Genomic DNA, 21,635 nt, shown 5'->3' with positions numbered 1-21,635 from the left:
TACACCAAAAATTTTCATGAATGTTTCTTAAAATCTTATAATACGGAATGAGTAGCTGAAAAATACTATTATACCTACATATAATTAGGTACAAAAGCATAGTTAAAACAGATTAAACTCTTGTCAAGTCACTATTCCAACAACATCAAAAAGATACCATCTATTATAACACCTACCTAAAAAGATAACATACGTAACTAGGTGTATCTAGGTATTTATTTACAGTTTAATGTACACAAATAGACCGATTACACAAGACAGGTTTACAAAAAGACCTACGATATTCGCATACAAAGGCGGGCTTATTGATATAAAGCAATTCTTTCTGCCAACCTTCTTGCCGAGTTACAGAAAGGAAAATTAAGCTATTGTCGGCATTAAATCTATATCTGTCTCTTACTGTCAAAGCAAGGCAGCAATTTATTTATAATTTCCAGATGGCGTATAGGTAGGTATTTCTTTAGAAACCAATTAATATCAAAGTTTTTTGTTACGCGGTAACCGGTACTGCTATTTATATGTAGGTATTTAATAAGTTATCCTGTCTTGTCTTAACGTAGGAGTACCTACGTAAGAATTCAAGTTGAGGCCTCTTTCTCTCTCTTATCCCTGAAGGTGTATGGTATTGGTATGGTGGGGTAGCCACAGGTGACTCGCAAGCGAGCCACCCGCTTTTCGCTGTCAGTACACTACCAAAAATGTAATAAAATAAAAATAAAGAGTAGAAATTTATAGGGGCCCCTAGCCATATTAGCCATTGTATAGGCCACCCAAACTAAGTAGGTTTTCCATACTCCATTATAATAATAACAATAACTACTTAATAACAATAATAACTAATAAATAATGACAATAGTAGGAAAGTTCAAAGTACCTATTAAAACTTAAATGAAGTCGATCTAAATAGTTTAACATAATTATTATACTTAGGTACATAATATACTTACAACGCTGGACAGGCAAACATGAGTAAGCAACTTTTTTTATCGCCAATAAGTTCTACATTCCCGGAATCACATATTTTCGCAAGTTTTTCATCGTATAAAACTGAGTTTTGAAAAAAGGCGTTTAGTCATTTTTGTTTTTTCGGCGTCGATAGGTAAGCATTTTATATTAATTTAAAGAACCTAAGATAAATTAATATAATACTACTACTAATATTTGCATAAATACCATAGGTAGACCATTTGTCTGTGGGGGACTCCGGTATACCCTTAGATGAACAATATACGATATAGATAGAGTGTCAGTGTAAAAGAAATGTTTCGACAAATAACAAGTCTCTTCTACCACTGAGCATTTATTTTGAATTAGGTACTTCGTTTAGAAGATTTGTGACTTAAAACGGTTTGACAGTACCAATCAAAATGCGGACAGTATTTTACGTTGTTTTTATGTGTGACATGCCATCTTGTGCATATATCGTTAATCTAAGCCCATCATTGAGAGGACCTTGTGTGATGTAAGCGGCACTCAACAACTCAACTCAGTAACAAAACAGTCAAGGCTACACAGCCCGCTGTGATAGCCGTGTTTTTATCTCACTCCCAAGTTTATACTGTGATAAATGTTATTAATTTTAGTTAGTTAGGTAGATTAATAAGTGTAGTGTGACATAAAGTTAAGGAATTATCCATGTGAGTATTCATTCTTACGTACTTAAACTGAAATTGGGGGGTATAACACGTTATAGTCATATTTTTACCGGTGTTTCTTTAATTTTAATAAGCGTAGATACTGCGCAGGACCGTTAATTTGTCTACCTAAGATAATTTATTCCGCCTCCTCATTTTAACTTTAAGGTAGGTAAGCAAAGTTTCTTCTAAGTAGTCAACAGGATTTTTAGAGCAACATTTAGGAAAGGGTCTGATCGGAAAGATAGGAAAAATAGGCCAATGTTCATCGAAATATCCTTCCACCCAAAGGTTGTCTGGAAGGAATCGCTTTAAGCCGCCATTTGTACATATGTGTTAGATTTTTCTTGTTGTCCATGTTTTTGTGTACAAATAAAGAATATCTATCTATCCATTTTGCGTGGTCTAACTAGGACTAGGTAGGTTGCAGTAGGTGTATTATATTACCTACTTAGTTATCCTAACTAGTCCTAATCCTAACTAATATTATAAATGCGAAAGTAACTGTGTCTGTCTGTCTGTCTGTCTGTCTGTTACTCTTTCACGCCAAAACTACTGAACGGATTTGGATGAAATTTGGTATACATACGGTCTAGACCCTGGGAAAGAACATAGGCTACTTTTTATCCCGGAACTCCCACGGGAAAACTTTTTAAGGCGAAGCGAAGCGCGCGGGAACAGCTAGTACATAATAAACATTATAAGGTTTGCACTTTAAAGCATAATAACAACAAATACCTATCCACAAACAAATGAATAAAAATCAAGTATGTTGGTAAGTGTCAGAGACCTAAAATTCAGATTTACTTATTTATACAGCCGTTTTTAGTTAAATTCAGCTAGGCGTCGCGTAACTACGGTAGTTAACTATGAGAGGTTGTTAAAAAGGATGTGCAGTAGGTACTTACCAAAGCCAAAAGTTGGAAACCTCAGCAATTTTTATTTTTTTTATACTTATGGGTTAAAATAATAATAAAAAATTGTGACACTCACGTGGTATCTCTATTAATTTGTCAAAAAATACTCTCAGATTTTACCCGTTACAAAGTTAGCGTTGTCGTACCTAATTCTCTGATAGATAACAATATATGAACAAAATGGTATGTCAACAACAAAACATACAGAAACAAAGCAGAAAACTGTCCGCATTTTTACTTGTACTGTCAAACTTTTCTAATCGAACTAACTAAAGTAAGTCAGTATAAGAGCTCAGTTATGGAAGGCCGGTGTTATTTGTCGAAACGTTTATAAAGGAAAAAAATACACACCAAATAAATAAAAAATACAAAAAAAAAACCTAAACCTATATATATAATAGCTGGCCAGTCTTTGTTGGTGATGCACCAGTGCAGCACCAAAAAGGCCCCGAGCTCAGCATATGCTACACGTACAGAAATGAACATGCAGCGCTGATTTTCAGCAGGGACCCTTTACGTGACTCTCTTCGCTGACACTCCATCTTGTTCGAATATCGTTAATCTAAGGATTGATCTATTGTCATACTCGTCATTGCATCGAGACGGTTTGACGTAGGAAAGTTCATTCACTTTTAGTGACAATCGAAGATTATGGTGCAAGACATTGAAAGTCAAACATTGCACAGTAGATAAGTAAATAGATAATAATACCTAAGATAAATGAAGTACTTACGTAGTTATATGTCTCGTACGTAGCAGGAAAAATAAATACCTTGGTTGCTTGTTGGTCTATTGACACCTCAAAGTACAGTCAGCTAAAAAGTATGAAGATGCCCCCAGAAAGATGAATTAAATACCTAATAGCATAGGTACTTACATCTATGTTTTCGAAAGATACCAAAAAGTTCTATTGATAAGGTATTTTTACGTCATAATCACACGTCAAGTGTAACATAAAATTGAAGTGTATGGAGTGTTATACTTGTACCTTTGGCTGACTGTAAACATCATCATCATCAGCTCGTAATCGCCGCTATGCAACATAGGCCTCTTCCATCTTTTATTTTAATACATATTTTTCAATTTATGTTTTCTTATCATTAAAAGATTAGTTTTAAGTTATTCTTGTAAAAATTATCGTCTAAAATCTAAATAAACTATTTACTGTTTCACATATTGTTGGTAGTTAAATAGAATATAATAATAGTTACAATATAACAATTTAACAGAACACAATAATAACAATATATACTAGTATTACTCAATAGGCGGCCTTGTCGCTAAAAGCGATCTCTTCCAGGCCCCAACCTAACGAGCTAGGAGAAATATAACTTTCTTACCATTTCCAGCCCCCCGCGCTGCAATGCCGTCCCCTCCCCTGCTCCTGCTGGCATGCTGCCTCCTGCTCGGCTGTTCAGCAGTGTCGTGCTACCGCGTGCTGGCGGTGTTCCCGGTGGCGTCCCGCAGCCACGCCACGCTCGGCCGCGGCGTCGTGGAGGCTCTGCTGGCTGATGGGCATGAGGTGAGGAGCTTGTTATTACCTCCACGACCTATGAGCGGCCAGACAATGGCACACCCTATCCTCTGGGGCCCTGGCTGTTGGCAGCTAGATGATGAGGACTTGAGGTGATGGGGTTCTTAAAGATAAAGAAACGGTTGTTAGACAGGTAGGCAGCAATAACAATTTTTTTTTTGGAATATACAGGCAAAATACCAAAACAGTAACACAACGGGTTGCTGTCCAGAGTGTCATATTATGCTGTGTTCTTCTTACTCATACGTCATAAAGCGGACGGACATGAGGTGAAGGGCTTCTACTTCTTACATCCACCACTTCGCCCTGACCGGCCATAAACAATAGCAGACCCTATCCTCCCTTGCTCGTGCTATGCTGCCTCCTGATTGGCGGTTCCTCGGTGGAGTCCTACCGGGTGCTGGCGGTGTTCCCGGTGGCGTCCCGCAGCCACGCCACGCTCGGCCGCGGCGTCGTGGACGCGCTGCTGGCTGATGGGCATGAGGTGAGGGGCTCCTTCTTCTTACCTCCACGACCAGCCAGACTATGGCAGGCTATATCATCGGGAGCCCTGGCTGTTGGCAGCTAGCTGATGAGAGGGGCTCCCTCTGAGTCTATGGACACGTGCACGAAAGGAGCCTCCTCGAGTGACGTAAGTTCCAGCGGGGTTACCACCACCGAAGATTAGCATTCCATAAGCAGTGTTGTTCGCTTATAAAATCTGACGTAATTGGGTTGGATCTTACATAATATGTTTGACATTATGAGTGAAGCTGCTTTTGATTTTTTAATTGATAATTTGTCGGTGGTGGCACGGTAGCTGTTCCTTATACCTTTGCCAGTATGCGATTGATGCTGATTTGACTGGTCAATCCCTTCACAACAAGTGGACACCCAACTAAAACTCTTGAAAACTGTGTTTTTTTTAGATTGATATAAATATAATTTGCAGACAACGATAGTTGTTAGTTTATGTGTTTACGAGTTATACTTGTCTACTTAACTACTTATTCTATTTAGTTATGCTAGGTCTAATTATTTAAATATTTTCAGGTGACATTCATCACGCCATACCCTGAGAACAAGAATGTGAAGAACTTGAAGGAAATTGATGTCAGTGTTACGCAAAAGGTTATTAAAGGTAAAGTTAAATAATATTTTTTACTAAATTTTATTACATTGCCGCCTTATTAAGCCTGTAGCAAATGGACAGTACGAAATGGTTCCACTACCTAACTACTTTCTTATTATTAGATACCTATGCACTTCTTATTTCCTATTACCTAGAATCTGTATAAAACGTATGGAATATGGACTGTCTCAGGTTAAAGTGCACATCCAAAAGATAACAACTCGTCATTCTAAACAACTTTTTGGAAATTCATTTACTTACTGAGGTACTTACTTAGTTACATTTTTAATTGTGATAAAAACTGACCATTCATGATGATTTTCCGCATCATCATGACTTAACATTTTTGTCACGTCATGCTGAATAGTAAACTAAACATCTATCGATCTCTTCCTAATTGCTACGGTGAACCACCTTATCGACAAATCCCTTTTACAATGGTAAATTTTTCTTGATTTATGGCCACTGCAGGACTTATATTTTTAACCTCCGAAAAGAAGAGGGGTGTTAAGTATAAGTTTAATATATTTATTCATGCAAGACCAAATTAAAATTAACAATTCCATATAAAAAAATCCACCACAGGTTTCGTCATTAAAATATAAAATTATATAATTTCATCCGCGACATGCTTCGTCCATTTACAAAATAAAGAAGTCAGCAAACATCCTTCGTCAAGTTAAATAATTAAAATAGCCCGCCCCAGGACGCACCCGACCCAAAGGTTCCCATGACGCTGGCAGCATTGCCACGCTGCACTGCGAGGGAGATCCTCTGCATCAAGTAAGCCCCAGAGCGCTTGTCATGGCCTCGATCCCTAAGACGACGCCCTAACTCTTTTATGAATGCCCTGCCCTGTGTTCCCCAGACCCCAGTCGTCTCCAACGCTAGAGGAACGAATATGTATGAGGTCATGAGTGCGCGGTATTTAGCGCATTTCTGCCTTGCTGCTGCCTCCGCTGCGGCACCGGCTGTTGCTGCAGTGAAAGCTACGTGCGACTGCGCAAAAGTGCAGACACATGTTGCGTCCCACAACAGACATCGCCCTCTTTCCCACGGCACCAGCGTTAGTTAAGTTTAATTAACGTTGTCTGTAATTTATAGTAGCGTAACGCCCAAATGGCTGAATTGATTTTTGATAGGTATTCTTTGTTTAAGTATAATGTTACCCCCAGTGTTCTTGCTATTTTATCAAAATCGGCTTAGCCGTTATAAAATACATTTCATTTCCCGCAGCCATAAACATGATGGACGAAGCCAACCGCCACGGCGGCCCTGACTTCGTGAAGGCGATGTCCCTCAACGTGTCTCGAGCCATGATGGCGACCCCGGCCGTGCAGGGGGAGCTCCGCACCGGCCGCTTCGACGCGGTGGTCACCGAGTGGTTCTTTAACGAGTACTTGGCTGGGTGAGTAAGGCTTGCTGTTTTATTCAACAGAAGATGAACGTTGATGTCACCTACCTACTCGATTGATGTCACATTCGCATATCTTCTTATCGAAGAAGACACGCGAATGTGACATTAAACGAGTATTTCTCTGGAAGATAATGACCCCTTAAGTCACTTTCAATCGTTTCAATTCAATGTACTTATTAGGTAGGTATGTACTGAATGTTTAAATAATGTTAGTCCAAGATAGTCAACAGTTTTGTTGATAACAGGTACTTACAGGAGTTACAGGTGTAAGTACCTTGGCGTCATCGTAGATAACAGATTTAAGTAATTGGAATTATTATCATAATGTTCTAGGCTAGATTCCACTTTTGTAATAACACCCTTGAACGATATCATGACCCATATCGGTAAAATCGGAAATTCAAGTTCATTGGATGATGGGTCGTGATTATTAAGTAGGTATATCTAAAAGAACCTCCGTCTATTCTCGGTCCAGTAAAATGGAGTAAAGCTACTTTGTGAACGAAATTTTCGTCGGACTTCTCTGACCTTTGGAATAGAATAGAATAGAATACTCTTTATTTTGCCCCATTAAAGAGAACATTACAATTTCACAACTTATCTATAAAATAGTACAAAAAAGGCGGTCTTATTGCTTAAAGCAATCTCTTCCAGACAACCTTTGGAAGGACGAGACAATTTTAACATAATTAATCAAATATAAACCGTTAACCCCGCAGTTTCGCGGCGACCCTGCAGGTGCCCTGGGTGCTGCTGAACGGCATGGTGTACCACCCCTACCTCGAGCAGCTGGTGGACGCCCCCCAGTCCCCGGCGATCCTGCCCATGATGGCCAATGACTACCCGGTGAGTTTAGCAATCAAAGATAAAAGACAAAGATAGATTTGGCAATCGAAGATGACGAGACGAGATAAAGAGACATTTTATTTGACACTTACTGACAACATCAACAAGAAACAAATAAAAAACTCACAACCTTACAAGTTCATTTTATAGTGTAGCGAACTTGTCGATTCGCGAAGATTCGACTGGAAAACGATACCAGCGCCCCTAGCGTTCAGTAGCGAAACTAAACTATTTACTTAAGCTTTTTTTGTCGTTTAAAATATACCAAAATTATTTTTTATGGCTTTAGTGATGGTAAGCCTAAGTATTGTTTTTTTTTTAAATATTTATACCTATTATATTTATTTTTTACAGGTGCCAATGAGTTTCATTGAGAGAGTGAAGAATACTTTCATAGTCGGAATGATGCTTGGGACATACGCGTGAGTTGCTTTTTAAACTTAAATTTTTGTTTATCACTTACAGTAGAATACTGGGCGTGATATTCCGATTTAGTATCCTAGCAGAAAGAATATGATAGCGCCATCTAATAGTGGTCATCATGATATTTTATTTCGACCTCGAACGACCAAATATTTAAATTTATTTACCTACTTTTTGTTGCATAAATATTATAAAATTTAAGTACAAATCGTGGACTTAATGCTAAAAGCATTTTCAGACAGTAAATAATTTTACAATATTTTTTACAGCATAATTTAAGGAAAGCTTAACTTATAAACTACAACTTAACTTAAATATTATAATAAACAGGTTTCAATCCTTTATAATAAATTAATTAATAACCTACCTAAACCCCTTTCCTCAGTTTCAAAGACAAATATGAGTTCGCGGAAGTCTATGAGGAACTCTTCGCGCCACTAGCGAAATCTCGCGGCGTGGAGCTGCGGCCGTTCGACGAGGCGTCGGCAGATGTCGCTGTGGTGCTGTTGAACTCGCACCCGGCGCTCGCGCACGTGCAGTCTGTCCCGCCCAATGTCATTGATGTGGCCGGGTATCATTTGGATGAGAGTCCTAAACCGCTGCCTCAGGTTAGTGACGAGAATGGTGAAGATGTCTTCCAAGCTATATTATGCTTAGTCCTGGCTAACATTTATTTAGGTATACACACTTTATTGTATACAAAATCATACACAGATAAAATACTAAGTAATATAAAATAAGTACAAAAAGGCGGGCTTATTGCAAAAAAGTAATATCTTACAGAACGAACATCTTACTAAAACCAATCCGCGCCACCTAGCATCATAGTGAAGCCAATTTTTATGTTGTCAATTCTATGTGTGTGTATCGTCTATCTGCCGCGACGTATAGGCTCGTGATGGCTGACGAACCTATAACACATTCTGATGTACTTACCTACAAACAAGTCTGGGGGCTTACCTAAATGGCGTCACTTCGTTCTTAGCAAGGAACATACCTAATTACTTACCTACTTCTCTAACTAGAAGGTTCTTTGGCAGCAAGTCATTATTTTTGTCAGTCGTAACTAGTCACATCAAAAGCAAAAATTATATCACTGTTTCACTAACACAACCTCTCCACACAGGACCTCCAAACCCTGCTGGACAATTCGAAGCAAGGCTTCGTCTACTTCAGCATGGGATCAGTGCTGAAGTCCGCCAACTTCCCCGCTCATACGCGTCAGGCGCTACTCAAGGTAATAATTATAATATTTGTGGACATCTCACACACAGCCATCCGACCCGAGGCTAGGCACCGCCTACTGTAATATGGGTATCAGACAGCTGATAATTATATTACAACGACGGTGGAATGTCAAAAATGAAAAAGCGAGCTTTTTAGTTATATACCTTGCCGTAGACTAATATTAGTCTATGACCTTGCTGAAAATGCAGCTGATTCCAGCAATGTCCAGAACTCATCGTGGAAAAAAAATGACGCTTAGTCATTTTTGCCTTTCCACCGTATTAACACCCAAGACCCGAGTACAAGTATCTGTCTTAAACCAAACACCCGCCCCGGCCGGGAACCAAACCCTTCAACATCAGTCACTAACCACTCCACCATCGCCACCAGGTATTCGAGAAGCTGCCCTACACGGTGCTGTGGAAGTTTGAGGAGGCGATGGACGGGCTGCCCAAGAATGTCCACGTCAGGGCCTGGATGCCGCAGCAGAGCATCTTGGGTGAGTTGCTTTTGAGACCTATTAGATGTTCAAGTTTTTTACTAACTAGGTAGGTACTAATAAAATGGAAAAGTCAAAAGATCTACGTGTGCAAGAAAAAGGAATTGTGATTTTCCACAGTGTTAGCTTTGTGTTAGCAAACTAACGGATCAATCAATTCTTTTTAAAAATACTGAATTTAGGTATTTGGAGTACTTAGGCAAAGCCGCGATGGATAAATTGTTGTAACTTTCATGTAAAATTGTGCAAAAATTGCCATCGTATATAGTGTCTTTCTAAGGCTATGTTCTTGTTCTCTCACCTTTAGCACTCGACTTTAGTTACCATTGCTACCCCTTCAATATTTAACCAATAACCATTCACCCTCTCCCAGCACACCCCAACATAAAGCTCTTCATCACCCACGGAGGCATGCTGAGCTCGGTGGAGGCGATCCACTACGGGGTGCCCCTACTAGCCATCCCCATGTTCGGGGACCAGCCCAGCAACGCGCAGCGAGCGGCGCGCCGGGGCTACGCCATCAGTGTGCCGTTCTCGCCTGATATGACGCCGCAGGTTGAAGACGCGTTGGGGAAGCTGCTGAGTGATGATACGTGAGTGACTTGAGGTTTTTCATCATAACTTAACGTACTTGAAGTCGCTACGCTTTGTAAAATATAGCATGAACCCTATGACAGCTGTCAAATATAGATATTTCATTTGTCACTTGCTCGTTTTGAATGGACAACCAACTTTATTTACCAGGCATAAGTATCTGTCAATCAAACGGGCTCAAGCTATATTTTTACGTCGTGTACTTCAACATAATATCGCTTGCCGTCAATTTTCACCTTTAGGGTGAGGCCTCATTGGTGGGTTGCGCTGTGTCTACCAGTGGTGGAAGCCATGACCAAATATATGGCAGCCACGAAGCTGCGACTCGACGTCGCAACGTGCCAATGCGACCCCGACCTTACATATGTCACTCGTGTAGGCTCCTTCTCCTGTAGTCATAATAATCAGCCTATAGCAATCCACTGCTGGCCTCTCCAAAAGCACGGCACTGGATGTGACCCATAGCCTTCCGCATCCAACCACTACCAGCCACTATTCGCAAGTCGTCACCCCATCTAGCCGGAGGGCTTCCTACACTACGTTTACCTAATCATAGTATTCATTGAATGATACCTCTCTCAGCACAAGCTTGCTTGTGTTGGGGTCCACCACCCCGCACTAGGCCAGCATGGTGGCAAAGGCCTAAAAACCCTTCCTTCATTGGAAGGAATCCTGTGCCACAGCAGTGGGGACGTGATAGGTCGTGATGTAGCCTCCTTCTCCTGGTAATAATAGTATTAAATTTAATGATACGTTGGTTCCAGTTACTACAAGACGGCGAAGACCCTATCAGCCGTGTTCCGCGCGCGTCCCACCACGCCGCGGAAACTCATCGCGCACTACGTCAGACTCGCTATTGAGAGCAAAGGTAAACCTGCAGACCTGCTAGCCTAGCATGGGGTGCAAGACGCGCTCTCCAAGACGTGTCAAAAGTTATCAGCGCTCGCTCTCGAGGCCGCACGATGTGCATGAGCGCGATGCAAAACTTCTTAATTTGCGCGTCTTGCGCCCCGTGCTTGCCCTCTTGATAGTAACCGAGCAATACATATCCAAATTTACAAAATTTCAGTTCAGTTTCAATGTATTTGTATTAAACATAAAAAACACAGTACAATTATTAATGACCCACAAAACCAGTTTACTGGTTTGTCTGTGGATTCAGAAACTTCTCCACAATGACCACATTTTTTAAATTGCTATATTTTATCCACAGGCGCCCACCATCTTCGGACGAAGACCCACCTCTACCCGTGGTACCAACGACTGCTGCTGGATCAACTGCTAGTGCTTCTGCTAATCATCCTGTTTGTTATTAGAATGATAGAGAAATTGTTTATAAAGCTGTTTTTGAGTGCCGCAAGCAAAAAAGACGCGGGAAAGAAGAAAGTGAAGAAGAATTGAATTTGTATCTAAGTCCTTAGTATTAACTAATGGCAATAAGGGAAAATGAAGAGATCGTATTATAAGATTTATAAGTTTACACTATGAACAAAACGCCTAGTTGTATTGTTTAGTATTTTTTTACTGAAGGTGCTGAAATTAAATTACACTTAAACCAAAAACTGTTTTAACTCTCTGTGGCCTGTCCCAAGTTACCTAACTCAAAACTCAAACTCAAAATTTTTTATTCATCGTACAAATATAAAATTTTCTGATGAACGTCAATTTTTACAAATTACTCTCCGTTCGGATAAGGGGGGGCTCTTTCTGTCTAAGGAGAAGAACGGAGGCAAGAAACTCCTGAGCCATCTTTTCAAAAAAAGACTTAAAACTAGTTGGTATACAATACATATAAGCTTAATAATTATTATTATAATAATATGAGCAGAGCTAACTACTTATCACAGCCATGCATTAACGTCCTCTAAGTAATCATCAATTTTATAATAAGCTTTTTTACTGAGTTTCTCTTTAATGTAACACTTAAACTTATTCTCTGGCATTTGAGCAACTTCTGCTGGAAGCTTATTATAAAATCTAATACAGTACCCTAAAAACGATTTATTAACTTTCGCCAGACGCATCGCTGGAAAAGCCAGCTTATGCTTGTTCCTAGTATTAATGTCATGATTACTGCCAATTGTATCAAAAGTTGAAATATTCTTTCGTACATACATTAAATTGGAAAAAATGAACTGACATGGAACTGTAAGGATGTTAATTTCTTTAAATAGTTCTCTCAATGAATCCCTGGAACCAAGTTTGTATATAGAGCGGATGGCTCTTTTCTGTAATACAAATATAGTTTCAATATCAGCTGCTCTACCCCAAAGCAAAATGCCATACGATAATAAGCTGTGGAAATAACTAAAGTAAACTAATCTGGCGGTTTCAACGTCGGTCAGCTGTCTAATTTTCCGTACAGCAAAAGCTGCGGAGCTCAACCTTCCAGACAATTTTTCAATGTGAGGTCCCCACTGTAACTTTGAATCTATAGTCATCCCAAGAAAGACAGTATCATTAACTAGGTCCAATTTATTCCCATCTAGAATAATGTTAGTATCGCATTGTCTAACATTCGGCAGTGTAAATTTAATACATTTCGTTTTCTTAGAATTCAATAGAAGATTATTAACGGTAAACCAATCGTGTTGTCGCGAATGCATAATAGCATTGCGATTAAAATCGTAGGGTTCACATAACTACAAATGTAAATAAAGTACCTATTTAGTAGGTAGGTATATAATTATGTTCTTACCTTCCAATGAACATGTCTGGCTCTATCTGCTTCGCATACCTATATCAAATCTTACATACATAAAATCATTTCTTAAGAGGTTCGAATGTAGAACCTTATCTTTCTGGTGGGACCTCTGTGTCCCGGTAATGGCCTCCAAACCACCCCTTTCTGAGCCATTCCTCTGCCACCTAGTTCTCAGGTTTCTATAATAACATAATGATAAGAACTCACCGATGTTATCGTCCTTATACGGCTTGTAACTCACCACATCTCCTCCAAGAACCTCTTCTTTTTCTTTTCTTTCACCAGTAACAATCACCATTTTTTCCCTCCTATAACTTCTCTCTATTTATTTTTTCTTAAACAGTGTTACCAACCTTACCAACTACTTATCCCTCACGTTTCGTTTCTGCAAACTTATTTTAACTGGAATCGCGTTTCGCGACACTCCCAAAGGAACAGGGAAGAAACTATTATGTATTGTTATTGTTTAAAAAAGGTTTGATTATATTAAAATAGTTAATATTATTATTAGTAAGTTATTGAAATAAATTATTTATCTTTGACTAAATTCTTATTAATTTATTACCTACCTAAAGTTAATGAAAGGCCAAGAAATGTAATTCAATAACAACAAAAACATAGAATCATACGTGACATTTATTGATCAAGAATAAGAAAGTATACTATTCAATTACATATTATATACTTCTAATTATACTTAAAGTATACGATACATCGATACCTTTAAATAACTATAGTTGAATACAATTCACACATATTAAATTTACTAATTCCTTGGTCCATTGAGCAATCTTTTCTTTAGCTCGTCTTGCGGCGGCACGACTATTACTTCTCTGATCAGTAGTAGGCTCTACTGTTTCTATTTCGGTGGGCATGTCAACGCTTCTCCCTTCCATCTCTGTTTCTTGAGTAGTTTTCAATGTTTCTTTTTCTTCCCTACAGTCTGATTCTGTCCTAGTAGATACATGTTCCTTTTCTATGTGTTCATGTTCTTCTATCTCCAATGGGAAAAGATGGGCAATGGATCTTATATATTCCTTGTCACCAACCTTAACTGTTGCTACTCTCACTTCATTGTCTCTTCCTCTATGAAGCAATATTATTTTACCTATCTTCCAAGTAGAACGGTTATTGTTATCACCTTTGATCTGTACGACATCCCCAACCTTAGGTTTGGACTGGCTGACCACTCTGGGCTGTTTATGTCGTATTTGTGTTCTTTCCTTCAAAGCATTAAGATATTGGTTGATGAACATTTTTCTGAATTCATCTACAAGTTTGTGGCTTCTCTTCCATCCCTTTATTAGTAGTTCCTTTGTAATAGTATCTTCTCTGTATTCATATGGTACTTCAGAAGTTTGCATCAAACAGTCATTCATTCGAAGGAAGTCCAGGGGTTTCAATATATGTTCATGTTCAGCCCCAACATAGGTCAACGGTCTTGTGTTAAGTACCAACTCAATTTCTTTCACAATAGTTGACAGTTCGTTGTCTCTCAGCAAACGGGTATCTAACGATCTCTTCATACAATGTTTAACCAAGCCAACTAAGCGTTCATAGAAGCCACCATGCCAAGGTGCTAACTCTGGGATGAACTTCCACTGTAAGTTGTTGTCAATACAGTATGGTCCGGTCATGACTTCTGCTGTAAGCTTGAACTGAGCTGCATTGTCAGATATTATGAGACGTGGCAATCCTCGTTCTGCTATGAACCTTCTGAGTGCCAAGGTACACTGTTCCGCTGTAAGATCCTTCACTATTTCAAGATGAATTGCTCTCACAGCTAAACAGGTGTATAGGCATATCCATCTTTTTTCTGTTTGTCCTTTATCCGTGGTAACTAGAAGAGGTCCAAGATAGTCCAGGCCGATGAACGAAAACGCTGAAGTGAAGTTTACTCTTTCTTCTGGTAAGTCAGGCATCTGAGGTAGTCTGTAAGGACCTCCACCATATTTCCTGCACTGTAAACATCTCTTCAGTGCTTTTTGTACTTTACATCTCCCTTGTGGGATCCAATACTTTTCACGAATTAAAGAAAGAGTATGTGTTACTCCAACGTGATAGTTGTCCTTATGAATATTGGATATGATTTCTTCTGTCAGACTGGAATCTTTCGGTAGGAGGATGGGATATTTGCGGTCATAAGGCAGGTCAGTTAAGACTATCCTTCCTCTGCATCGGAGTAAGCCATTTTCATCTTTGAATACACCAAGGCTACGACTTAAATCAGTACTTTTTCCTGCACATTCCTGTGGGTAGTGTAATTTCTGTTCTCTCTTGATTTTAGCAGTAATATTGATAACCGTTTCTTCACTTTGTTGCAATTGCAATGATTCTGGGTTTACATTTGCTTCATTTAACGTAGGTCCATCTTCATTTTCAGTAGACTCATTTTCAGGATATCCTTCTGACTGGGTCAGACCCTCCAAAGCACACAGGTTTTGTGTCATTGCCCAGTTATTCTTGTATTCTTTTTCATTCTTCAAAAATTGGGGTCCTTCAAACCATAGTTCTCTTTTTGCAGGTGTAAAGTCTGCAACTCTGGTTGCAATATCTGCTGGATTATCCGCTGATTTCACATACAGAACTTGCGTGTCTTGTTTATTTATTTCAGTAACTCTTCTTGAGATAAAAGGAGGTAATAGCTTTTCCGAGCGTAACCAGCTTATAACAACTTGACTATCAGTCCAAAGGTATTGTTTAGATATCGGTACTTCAGAGTGTTGTCTCACATATCTTAAAAGTCTGCTGCCAATAAGAGTACCCAATAGTTCCAACCTCGGAATTTGTAGATTATCTTGGTCTTTGAGTGGAGTCAGTTTTGACTTGGACATAAGCAGTCTTACTATCACTTTATCCTGTGATTCTGTTTTGATGTAGACAGCTGCCGCGTAGGCATCCTTGGATGCATCCGTAAAACAGTGTAACTCATGTACTGCGTTATCTTGTGTAGCGCCTATGTATCTTGGAATCTCAATATCTTGAGTTTGGTGTAGACTGCTTGCAATCCTATTCCACTCGTCTCTTAAGTCTTCTGGCAGTTTGGTGTCCCATTTAAGTTTTAATTTCCAAAGTCTCTGTAGATATTCCTTAGCTGGTAAAAGAAGAGGACTGCTAAATCCACAAGGATCGTAGATTGAGGCTATTTCTTGAAGAACATACCTTTTAGTCATATCTCTATCACAGTTACTTATCTGTGTTTTAAGCTTTAATGTATCTTCTAGTGTGTCCCACACAAGTCCTAACACCTTTGTGACTTCTTTGCCTTCAAGTAGATGTTCAGGTATTTCTTTTAGAAATTCTTTGTTATTTGAGTTCCATTGTCTCACGTTCATCGAGATTGTTTGAAGGGAAGCATGTATTTTTTGATACAATCCTGTAGCTTCATCTTGTTGTTTCGCTCCTAGTACAAGATTATCAACATATATCTTTTCTGCTACGTTCTTAAGTGTTTCATCTCCACATTTCAGAAAATGACTCTTTATTGTTGCATTTAGTAGGAATGGACTGGATACTATTCCAAAGGGAACTCGACAAAATCGGTAGCATTGTAAGTTGTCTTCTGTTACTTCCTTTGTAGTATCTTTTACCCACAGGAATCTAGTGACGTCACGATCTTCGTTCTGAAGTCCTAGTTGTAGGAAGGCCTTCTCAATGTCTGCTAGGATTCCTATTTCATGTTGACGAAACCTCAAGATAAGTCCAGTTAAGTCTTCAAGCATCAATGGTCCTTTGTACATACATTCATTCAGGCTAGATTGTGTACTTTTAGACTTAGCTGATGCATCATAGACAATTCTCAGTTGAGTAGAGCTATCTTTCTTGACCACGCAGTGATGTGATAAGTAATGTATTGGATGTTGCACATTTTCAAAAGCATTCTTCACCTTTTCTATCACTCCAGATGACTCCTGTTCTTGAATGGTGTCATCATAAATGGCTAAAGTATTCTTATCCAATCTTCTTAATAGGCTGGTCAGTCTTCCTACAGCTAGACCATAGTTTGATGGTAGGTTTGGTGGATACTGGACCCACGGCCATTTGACATGATATCTGTTCTCTTCAAACGTAACTGTACTGTTGAAATTTCTTAAAGCTTCTTCTTCATTTGTAGTCTTTGGAGAATCCCTAATACCGATGGATTCCAACTCCCAAAGTTGTTTAATCTCTCCTTCCTTGATAGGTAAGTCCGGCTGAACAAAACCTAAGTTATCTGGCAGGTTAGTTTGCATGTAAGTTGCTACACTAAGAACATGTTCTTGATGAAAGGGAGATCTGCCACTGAAGACCCAACCGAAATCTGTTTCAATTAAATAAAGGTTTTCTTCAATGCTAAGTTTTCCATTTTTGATGAATGTGAAGTAATAGTTGTTGCCAATGAGAAGATTTATCTCACCGCCCATGGATCCATCATCTGAAGGAATTATTTCTTGACCAAATTGGTACTGTCTGAAATCAAAACATGATATCTGTTGAGTTATAAAGTTTACAACATTAACTATTACATATCTTGAGTGTCCGGAGTCACAAACTAATTCTATCTTAACTCTAGGACTCTCTAGCTTCTTAGGTTGCTCCAGACCAAAGGTGTAAATCATTAAGTGATCTGTTTCAATGATTTCTGGCATTATAATCTTAGTTAGGTTTTTAGTGATGTACGACCTTTGGCTACCAGAATCTAGTAAAATTCTACATTTATGTAAAGTACCATCTTTACTTCTTACTTGAGCTATAGCAGTCTGTAGTACAGTACCTTTATTCTTCTCGCTGCGAGTCTGCAGTGTTGTACTTTTCTGGGCCATATTGCACAGTGCTCTATTATGTTTTCCGATTTCACCACAGTAGAAGCATCTTCTTCTTTCTTTGCAATCTCTTGCTGTGTGATCCTTTTTAAAGCAAACAAAACAACGTCCAATTAACTTCTTTTTCCTGTCTTCTACTGACACCACTTGCTTACAGTTGTCATTAAAATGTTCTCCATCACAGAAGATACAAGGTAAGCTTCTCTTCTTTCTCTTTGCAGGTGTGACTTTGGGTGTAGGGAATTTCCTCTTCACTGGATATTGTCTCTTCTCAGTAGTGTTTGTAAACGATAGTGTACTCAGCAAAGGTTTTGTTGTAGTGACACGAGCAGTAATCTGTTGTTCCAATAATTTTCTTATAGTATCAACACTTTGTTCTTCTACTTTTACTTTCATTTTCAATTCATAGATAATATCTTCAGGGTACTTGTTTAATATAATTCTTCTTAAATTATTGTGGTTAGTATCTTCTCCCAAAGCTTTTAAAATCCTGAGGTGTTTCTCTATTTCATTAAATACATTCATGCATTCATTTGGTGAATGAGCACTTTTGAGGTTAAGAAGCGCCTCGTAATGAGCATCAATGACCATCCCAGGCTTACCAAAACGATCTTTTAATATATCGACTGCAATCTCATAGTTTTCATGAGTTATGTCTAAGCCTTCAATGGCCGCTAATGCCTCTTGGTCCAGTGATGCCATCAAATAACTGAACTTGTCAGCTTTGGTAAGTTTTTGGGTATCTACGCTGGATTTAAAACGGTCCCAGAATTCATTCCACTTCAGAGTGTCTCCATTGAAACGTGGTAACTCTAATTTTGGTAGTTTGGATGTCAATTGATCAACGTGTTGTACTGGTGGGTCACCATTGTTTTTGTTATCGAGGAGCTTTGCTTCTATTTGTATTTCTGTGTAAGTTCTGGATTCTTCTACTGTCAACTTATCCATATAAATATGGGTCTCCTTCATAAAAAGTTCATTGAGCAACTTGAGGTTGTAATAATCCACTGGTTCAGTCTCTCCTTTTTTTATTTTTGTAAGAATAGTCTCTACCTTACCTTTGACTATCTCTATTCGAGTTTTCCATGCTTCCGTCATCTTTGAGCCAATTTTTACCATCGGCAACTTGTCCTTGACAGTGCTGAAGTGTCACGACAGTAGCCTCTGTCTTCTCTGTCCTGGATACAAACAGGATCAGTCTGAAAGGTGATTGATAATGATCGAGTAAGTTCTCATAAAGATATCACATTTATCTAGCCTTAAATGTCTTCATTCCAACAATTTGCGTCTCAAGTTTGTTGTTATAACTTAAAGTTACAACATGGATGTGATTACTGTTACTGTTCAATGAGGTATACAGTATACATCGACAACATCCAAATAAAATTCTTTAAGTAAAAAAGGCAAGTACAAATTTGAGATAACCCACTAAACCTTTCAAATTTTATCATCATCACAGACCTCTTGAGTTGCGTACATGCTGCGTATAGGTATCATCTAAATTCAAAATAGGAATCGCTAAAATCATTTTATGGGCAATGGCTACCATGTTCGATTATTATCAGGAATAAACTTAAAATCCACTCACCGATCGTATGTCCACAACCAATAACAATAACGTAATTCACAAATACTCTTTAATCGCATTGAAACATGGAAATGGCCTTCCTGACGTTTAAATTTATTGATTTTATCGATAAAACGAAGACGCTCAAACGCCATTGATCAAGTTGAGTTTGAGAAAAAAGTTTGTTTTGTAAGGTTGGTAATGGTAAAACCTTTTCAATAGTGATGTGCCACAAAATGTTCATAATCGAAAATTGATTTGAATCGAAATCTATTGTTTTGAGATTCATTATTCTGGTGATGGTCCTTGGTAAATTTTCTATCTTGGATTAATATCTCTAAAATATTAATACCGGTCGGTAGTTACAATAAACCGAATTCTTACTCTGACATGACCACATTCTAAGGCTGTCTTCTCTGTTATTCTTTAGGATTCTACTCTACTCAGTTCATACTCTAAATAAACAGAGTGTAGAAACCTCTTGCATGCAAGTTAAATATACATATTTATTCTTTCTAATAATTGTCAGATAACATGCACTTAACATTTTCTTGAAGTGAATGTTATAATCTGACTGCTCTCTTCTCTCTTTTGTGTTTGGCCTGACAACTAAACAGTCGTCTCTAGGTGAAGTAAGTAGGTAACACAAAAAAAAACAAAGTTTCGAAACCAACTCTATTTATTTAAGTTATTTAGTTTGCAAAATTGACGTTCATCAGAAAAATATATATTTATACGATGAATAAAATCATTTTGACTTTGACTTATTTGTCTTTTACAACTCAATATCTTAATCATAATCGAATCGTTACTGAAAAATAGTAGGAACAACTCTATTCCTCGCTTCTCTGTTTCGTAGATGGATCAGGCGGAACCGGATACAATGCGAACAGTTTGTAAAAATAAACTGTGTACTCGATGGTCTATGGTATATATATATATATACCATACCTAAGCTTAAGTTGTTTAGGAATGAAAATTACAAATCATTCACGCTTTACAAAAAAGTAAAAAGCTTATGAGAATATCCCAGCTCCTCCACCATGTCGCGAATGCATAATAGCATTGCGATTAAAATCGTAGGGTTCACATAACTACAAATGTAAATAAAGTACCTATTTAGTAGGTAGGTATATAATTATGTTCTTACCTTCCAATGAACATGTCTGGCTCTATCTGCTTCGCATACCTATATCAAATCTTACATACATAAAATCATTTCTTAAGAGGTTCGAATGTAGAACCTTATCTTTCTGGTGGGACCTCTGTGTCCCGGTAATGGCCTCCAAACCACCCCTTTCTGAGCCATTCCTCTGCCACCTAGTTCTCAGGTTTCTATAATAACATAATGATAAGAACTCACCGATGTTATCGTCCTTATACGGCTTGTAACTCACCACATCTCCTCCAAGAACCTCTTCTTTTTCTTTTCTTTCACCAGTAACAATCACCATTTTTTCCCTCCTATAACTTCTCTCTATTTATTTTTTCTTAAACAGTGTTACCAACCTTACCAACTACTTATCCCTCACGTTTCGTTTCTGCAAACTTATTTTAACTGGAATCGCGTTTCGCGACACGTGTATGTCAGATAGAATTGAATTAATTTCATTAAAATTATTTTCTCTTCTTTTAACTTTAAAAAGCAAAGAAGTATCGTCAGCAAATAAAACTATATTAGTCAATTTTTCAACCATAAAAGGCAAGTCATTAATATAAATGAGGAATAAAAATGGTCCTAGAATAGATCCTTGAGGGACGCCTATTTTTACATGAGCCCCCTGTGATTTAGTATTGTTAATATCGACCCTTTGTTGTCTCTTGTCTAAATATGAAGATATCAAATCTAAAGCCTTTCCTCCTATTCCATAGTATCTAAGTTTCGAAATTAAAGTCTGATGGTCTACACAATCAAACGCCTTCGACAGATCACAGAAGACTCCAATAGCATCGTGATGGTCTTCCCAGGCGTCAAATATGTGCTTAATCAACGCAGTACCGGCATCGGCTGTTGATTTGCCTTTTGTAAAACCATACTGCTGGCTATGAAACAATCGAGCATCATTGAAATGCAAAAGCATCTGACTGAGTACCTAAGCTAGTACCTACTAAGCTACCTACCTACCAACAGCATATTAAATAAGTAGTTTTTATTATAATAGAAGAATAGAATATAATTATTGTGAGACTGAAAAATCAAGTGGGGTGGTAGCATTATAAAGATACTATAGTAATGCTACTCACCGCTAGAGAGCGCTGCTAAGGTAAAATTTTAACGTAAAATTAATGTGTTAAACGAAACGCAAAATTGCAAAAGTTTAATCGGTTATTTTTAGGTAGCAATTAAATACTTTATAAAA

At 38.3% G+C, this 21,635-nt stretch overlaps 2 protein-coding genes across 4 annotated transcripts; one reads left to right on the top strand and one right to left on the bottom strand.

Annotated features, from left to right (window-relative positions):
- Positions 1-1,504: 1,504 nt before the first annotated feature.
- Positions 1,505-11,764, top strand: LOC105391951 (UDP-glucosyltransferase 2). Of its 3 annotated transcripts, none has more exons than XM_048630053.1 (13): positions 1,505-1,637; positions 2,454-2,455; positions 3,901-4,073; positions 5,118-5,205; positions 6,433-6,604; positions 7,333-7,459; positions 7,814-7,881; positions 8,268-8,490; positions 9,009-9,119; positions 9,500-9,608; positions 9,982-10,201; positions 10,967-11,070; positions 11,416-11,764. In XM_048630053.1, the coding sequence occupies exons 3-13, from the start codon at positions 3,915-3,917 to the stop codon at positions 11,601-11,603; spliced, it is 1,569 nt and encodes a 522-aa protein (XP_048486010.1). In that variant the 5' UTR covers positions 1,505-1,637; positions 2,454-2,455; positions 3,901-3,914; the 3' UTR covers positions 11,604-11,764. The 3 variants fall into 3 exon arrangements, with proteins under 3 accessions (XP_048486010.1, XP_048486011.1, XP_048486009.1); XM_048630054.1 differs by lacking the exon at positions 2,454-2,455 and adding an exon at positions 4,483-4,569 and having other exon boundaries at positions 1,544-1,637; positions 3,901-3,986; XM_048630052.1 differs by lacking the exon at positions 2,454-2,455 and having other exon boundaries at positions 1,544-1,637.
- Positions 11,765-13,524: 1,760 nt separating this feature from the next.
- Positions 13,525-19,419, bottom strand: LOC105393467. Its single transcript, XM_048629993.1, has 3 exons — positions 19,297-19,419; positions 17,660-18,907; positions 13,525-17,355 (listed from the first exon to the last, which is right to left on the bottom strand). The coding sequence occupies exon 3, from the start codon at positions 17,307-17,309 to the stop codon at positions 13,638-13,640; it is 3,672 nt and encodes a 1,223-aa protein (XP_048485950.1). The 5' UTR covers positions 17,310-17,355; positions 17,660-18,907; positions 19,297-19,419; the 3' UTR covers positions 13,525-13,637.
- Between the last annotated feature and the right edge of the window lie 2,216 nt (positions 19,420-21,635).

The sequence above is a fragment of the Plutella xylostella genome, chromosome 24 (assembly GCF_932276165.1).
Source record: "Plutella xylostella chromosome 24, ilPluXylo3.1, whole genome shotgun sequence".
Lineage (NCBI taxonomy): Eukaryota > Metazoa > Arthropoda > Insecta > Lepidoptera > Plutellidae > Plutella > Plutella xylostella.
Note: the sequence above shows the minus strand (reverse complement) of the source record. Positions and strands in the feature narration are given on the sequence as shown.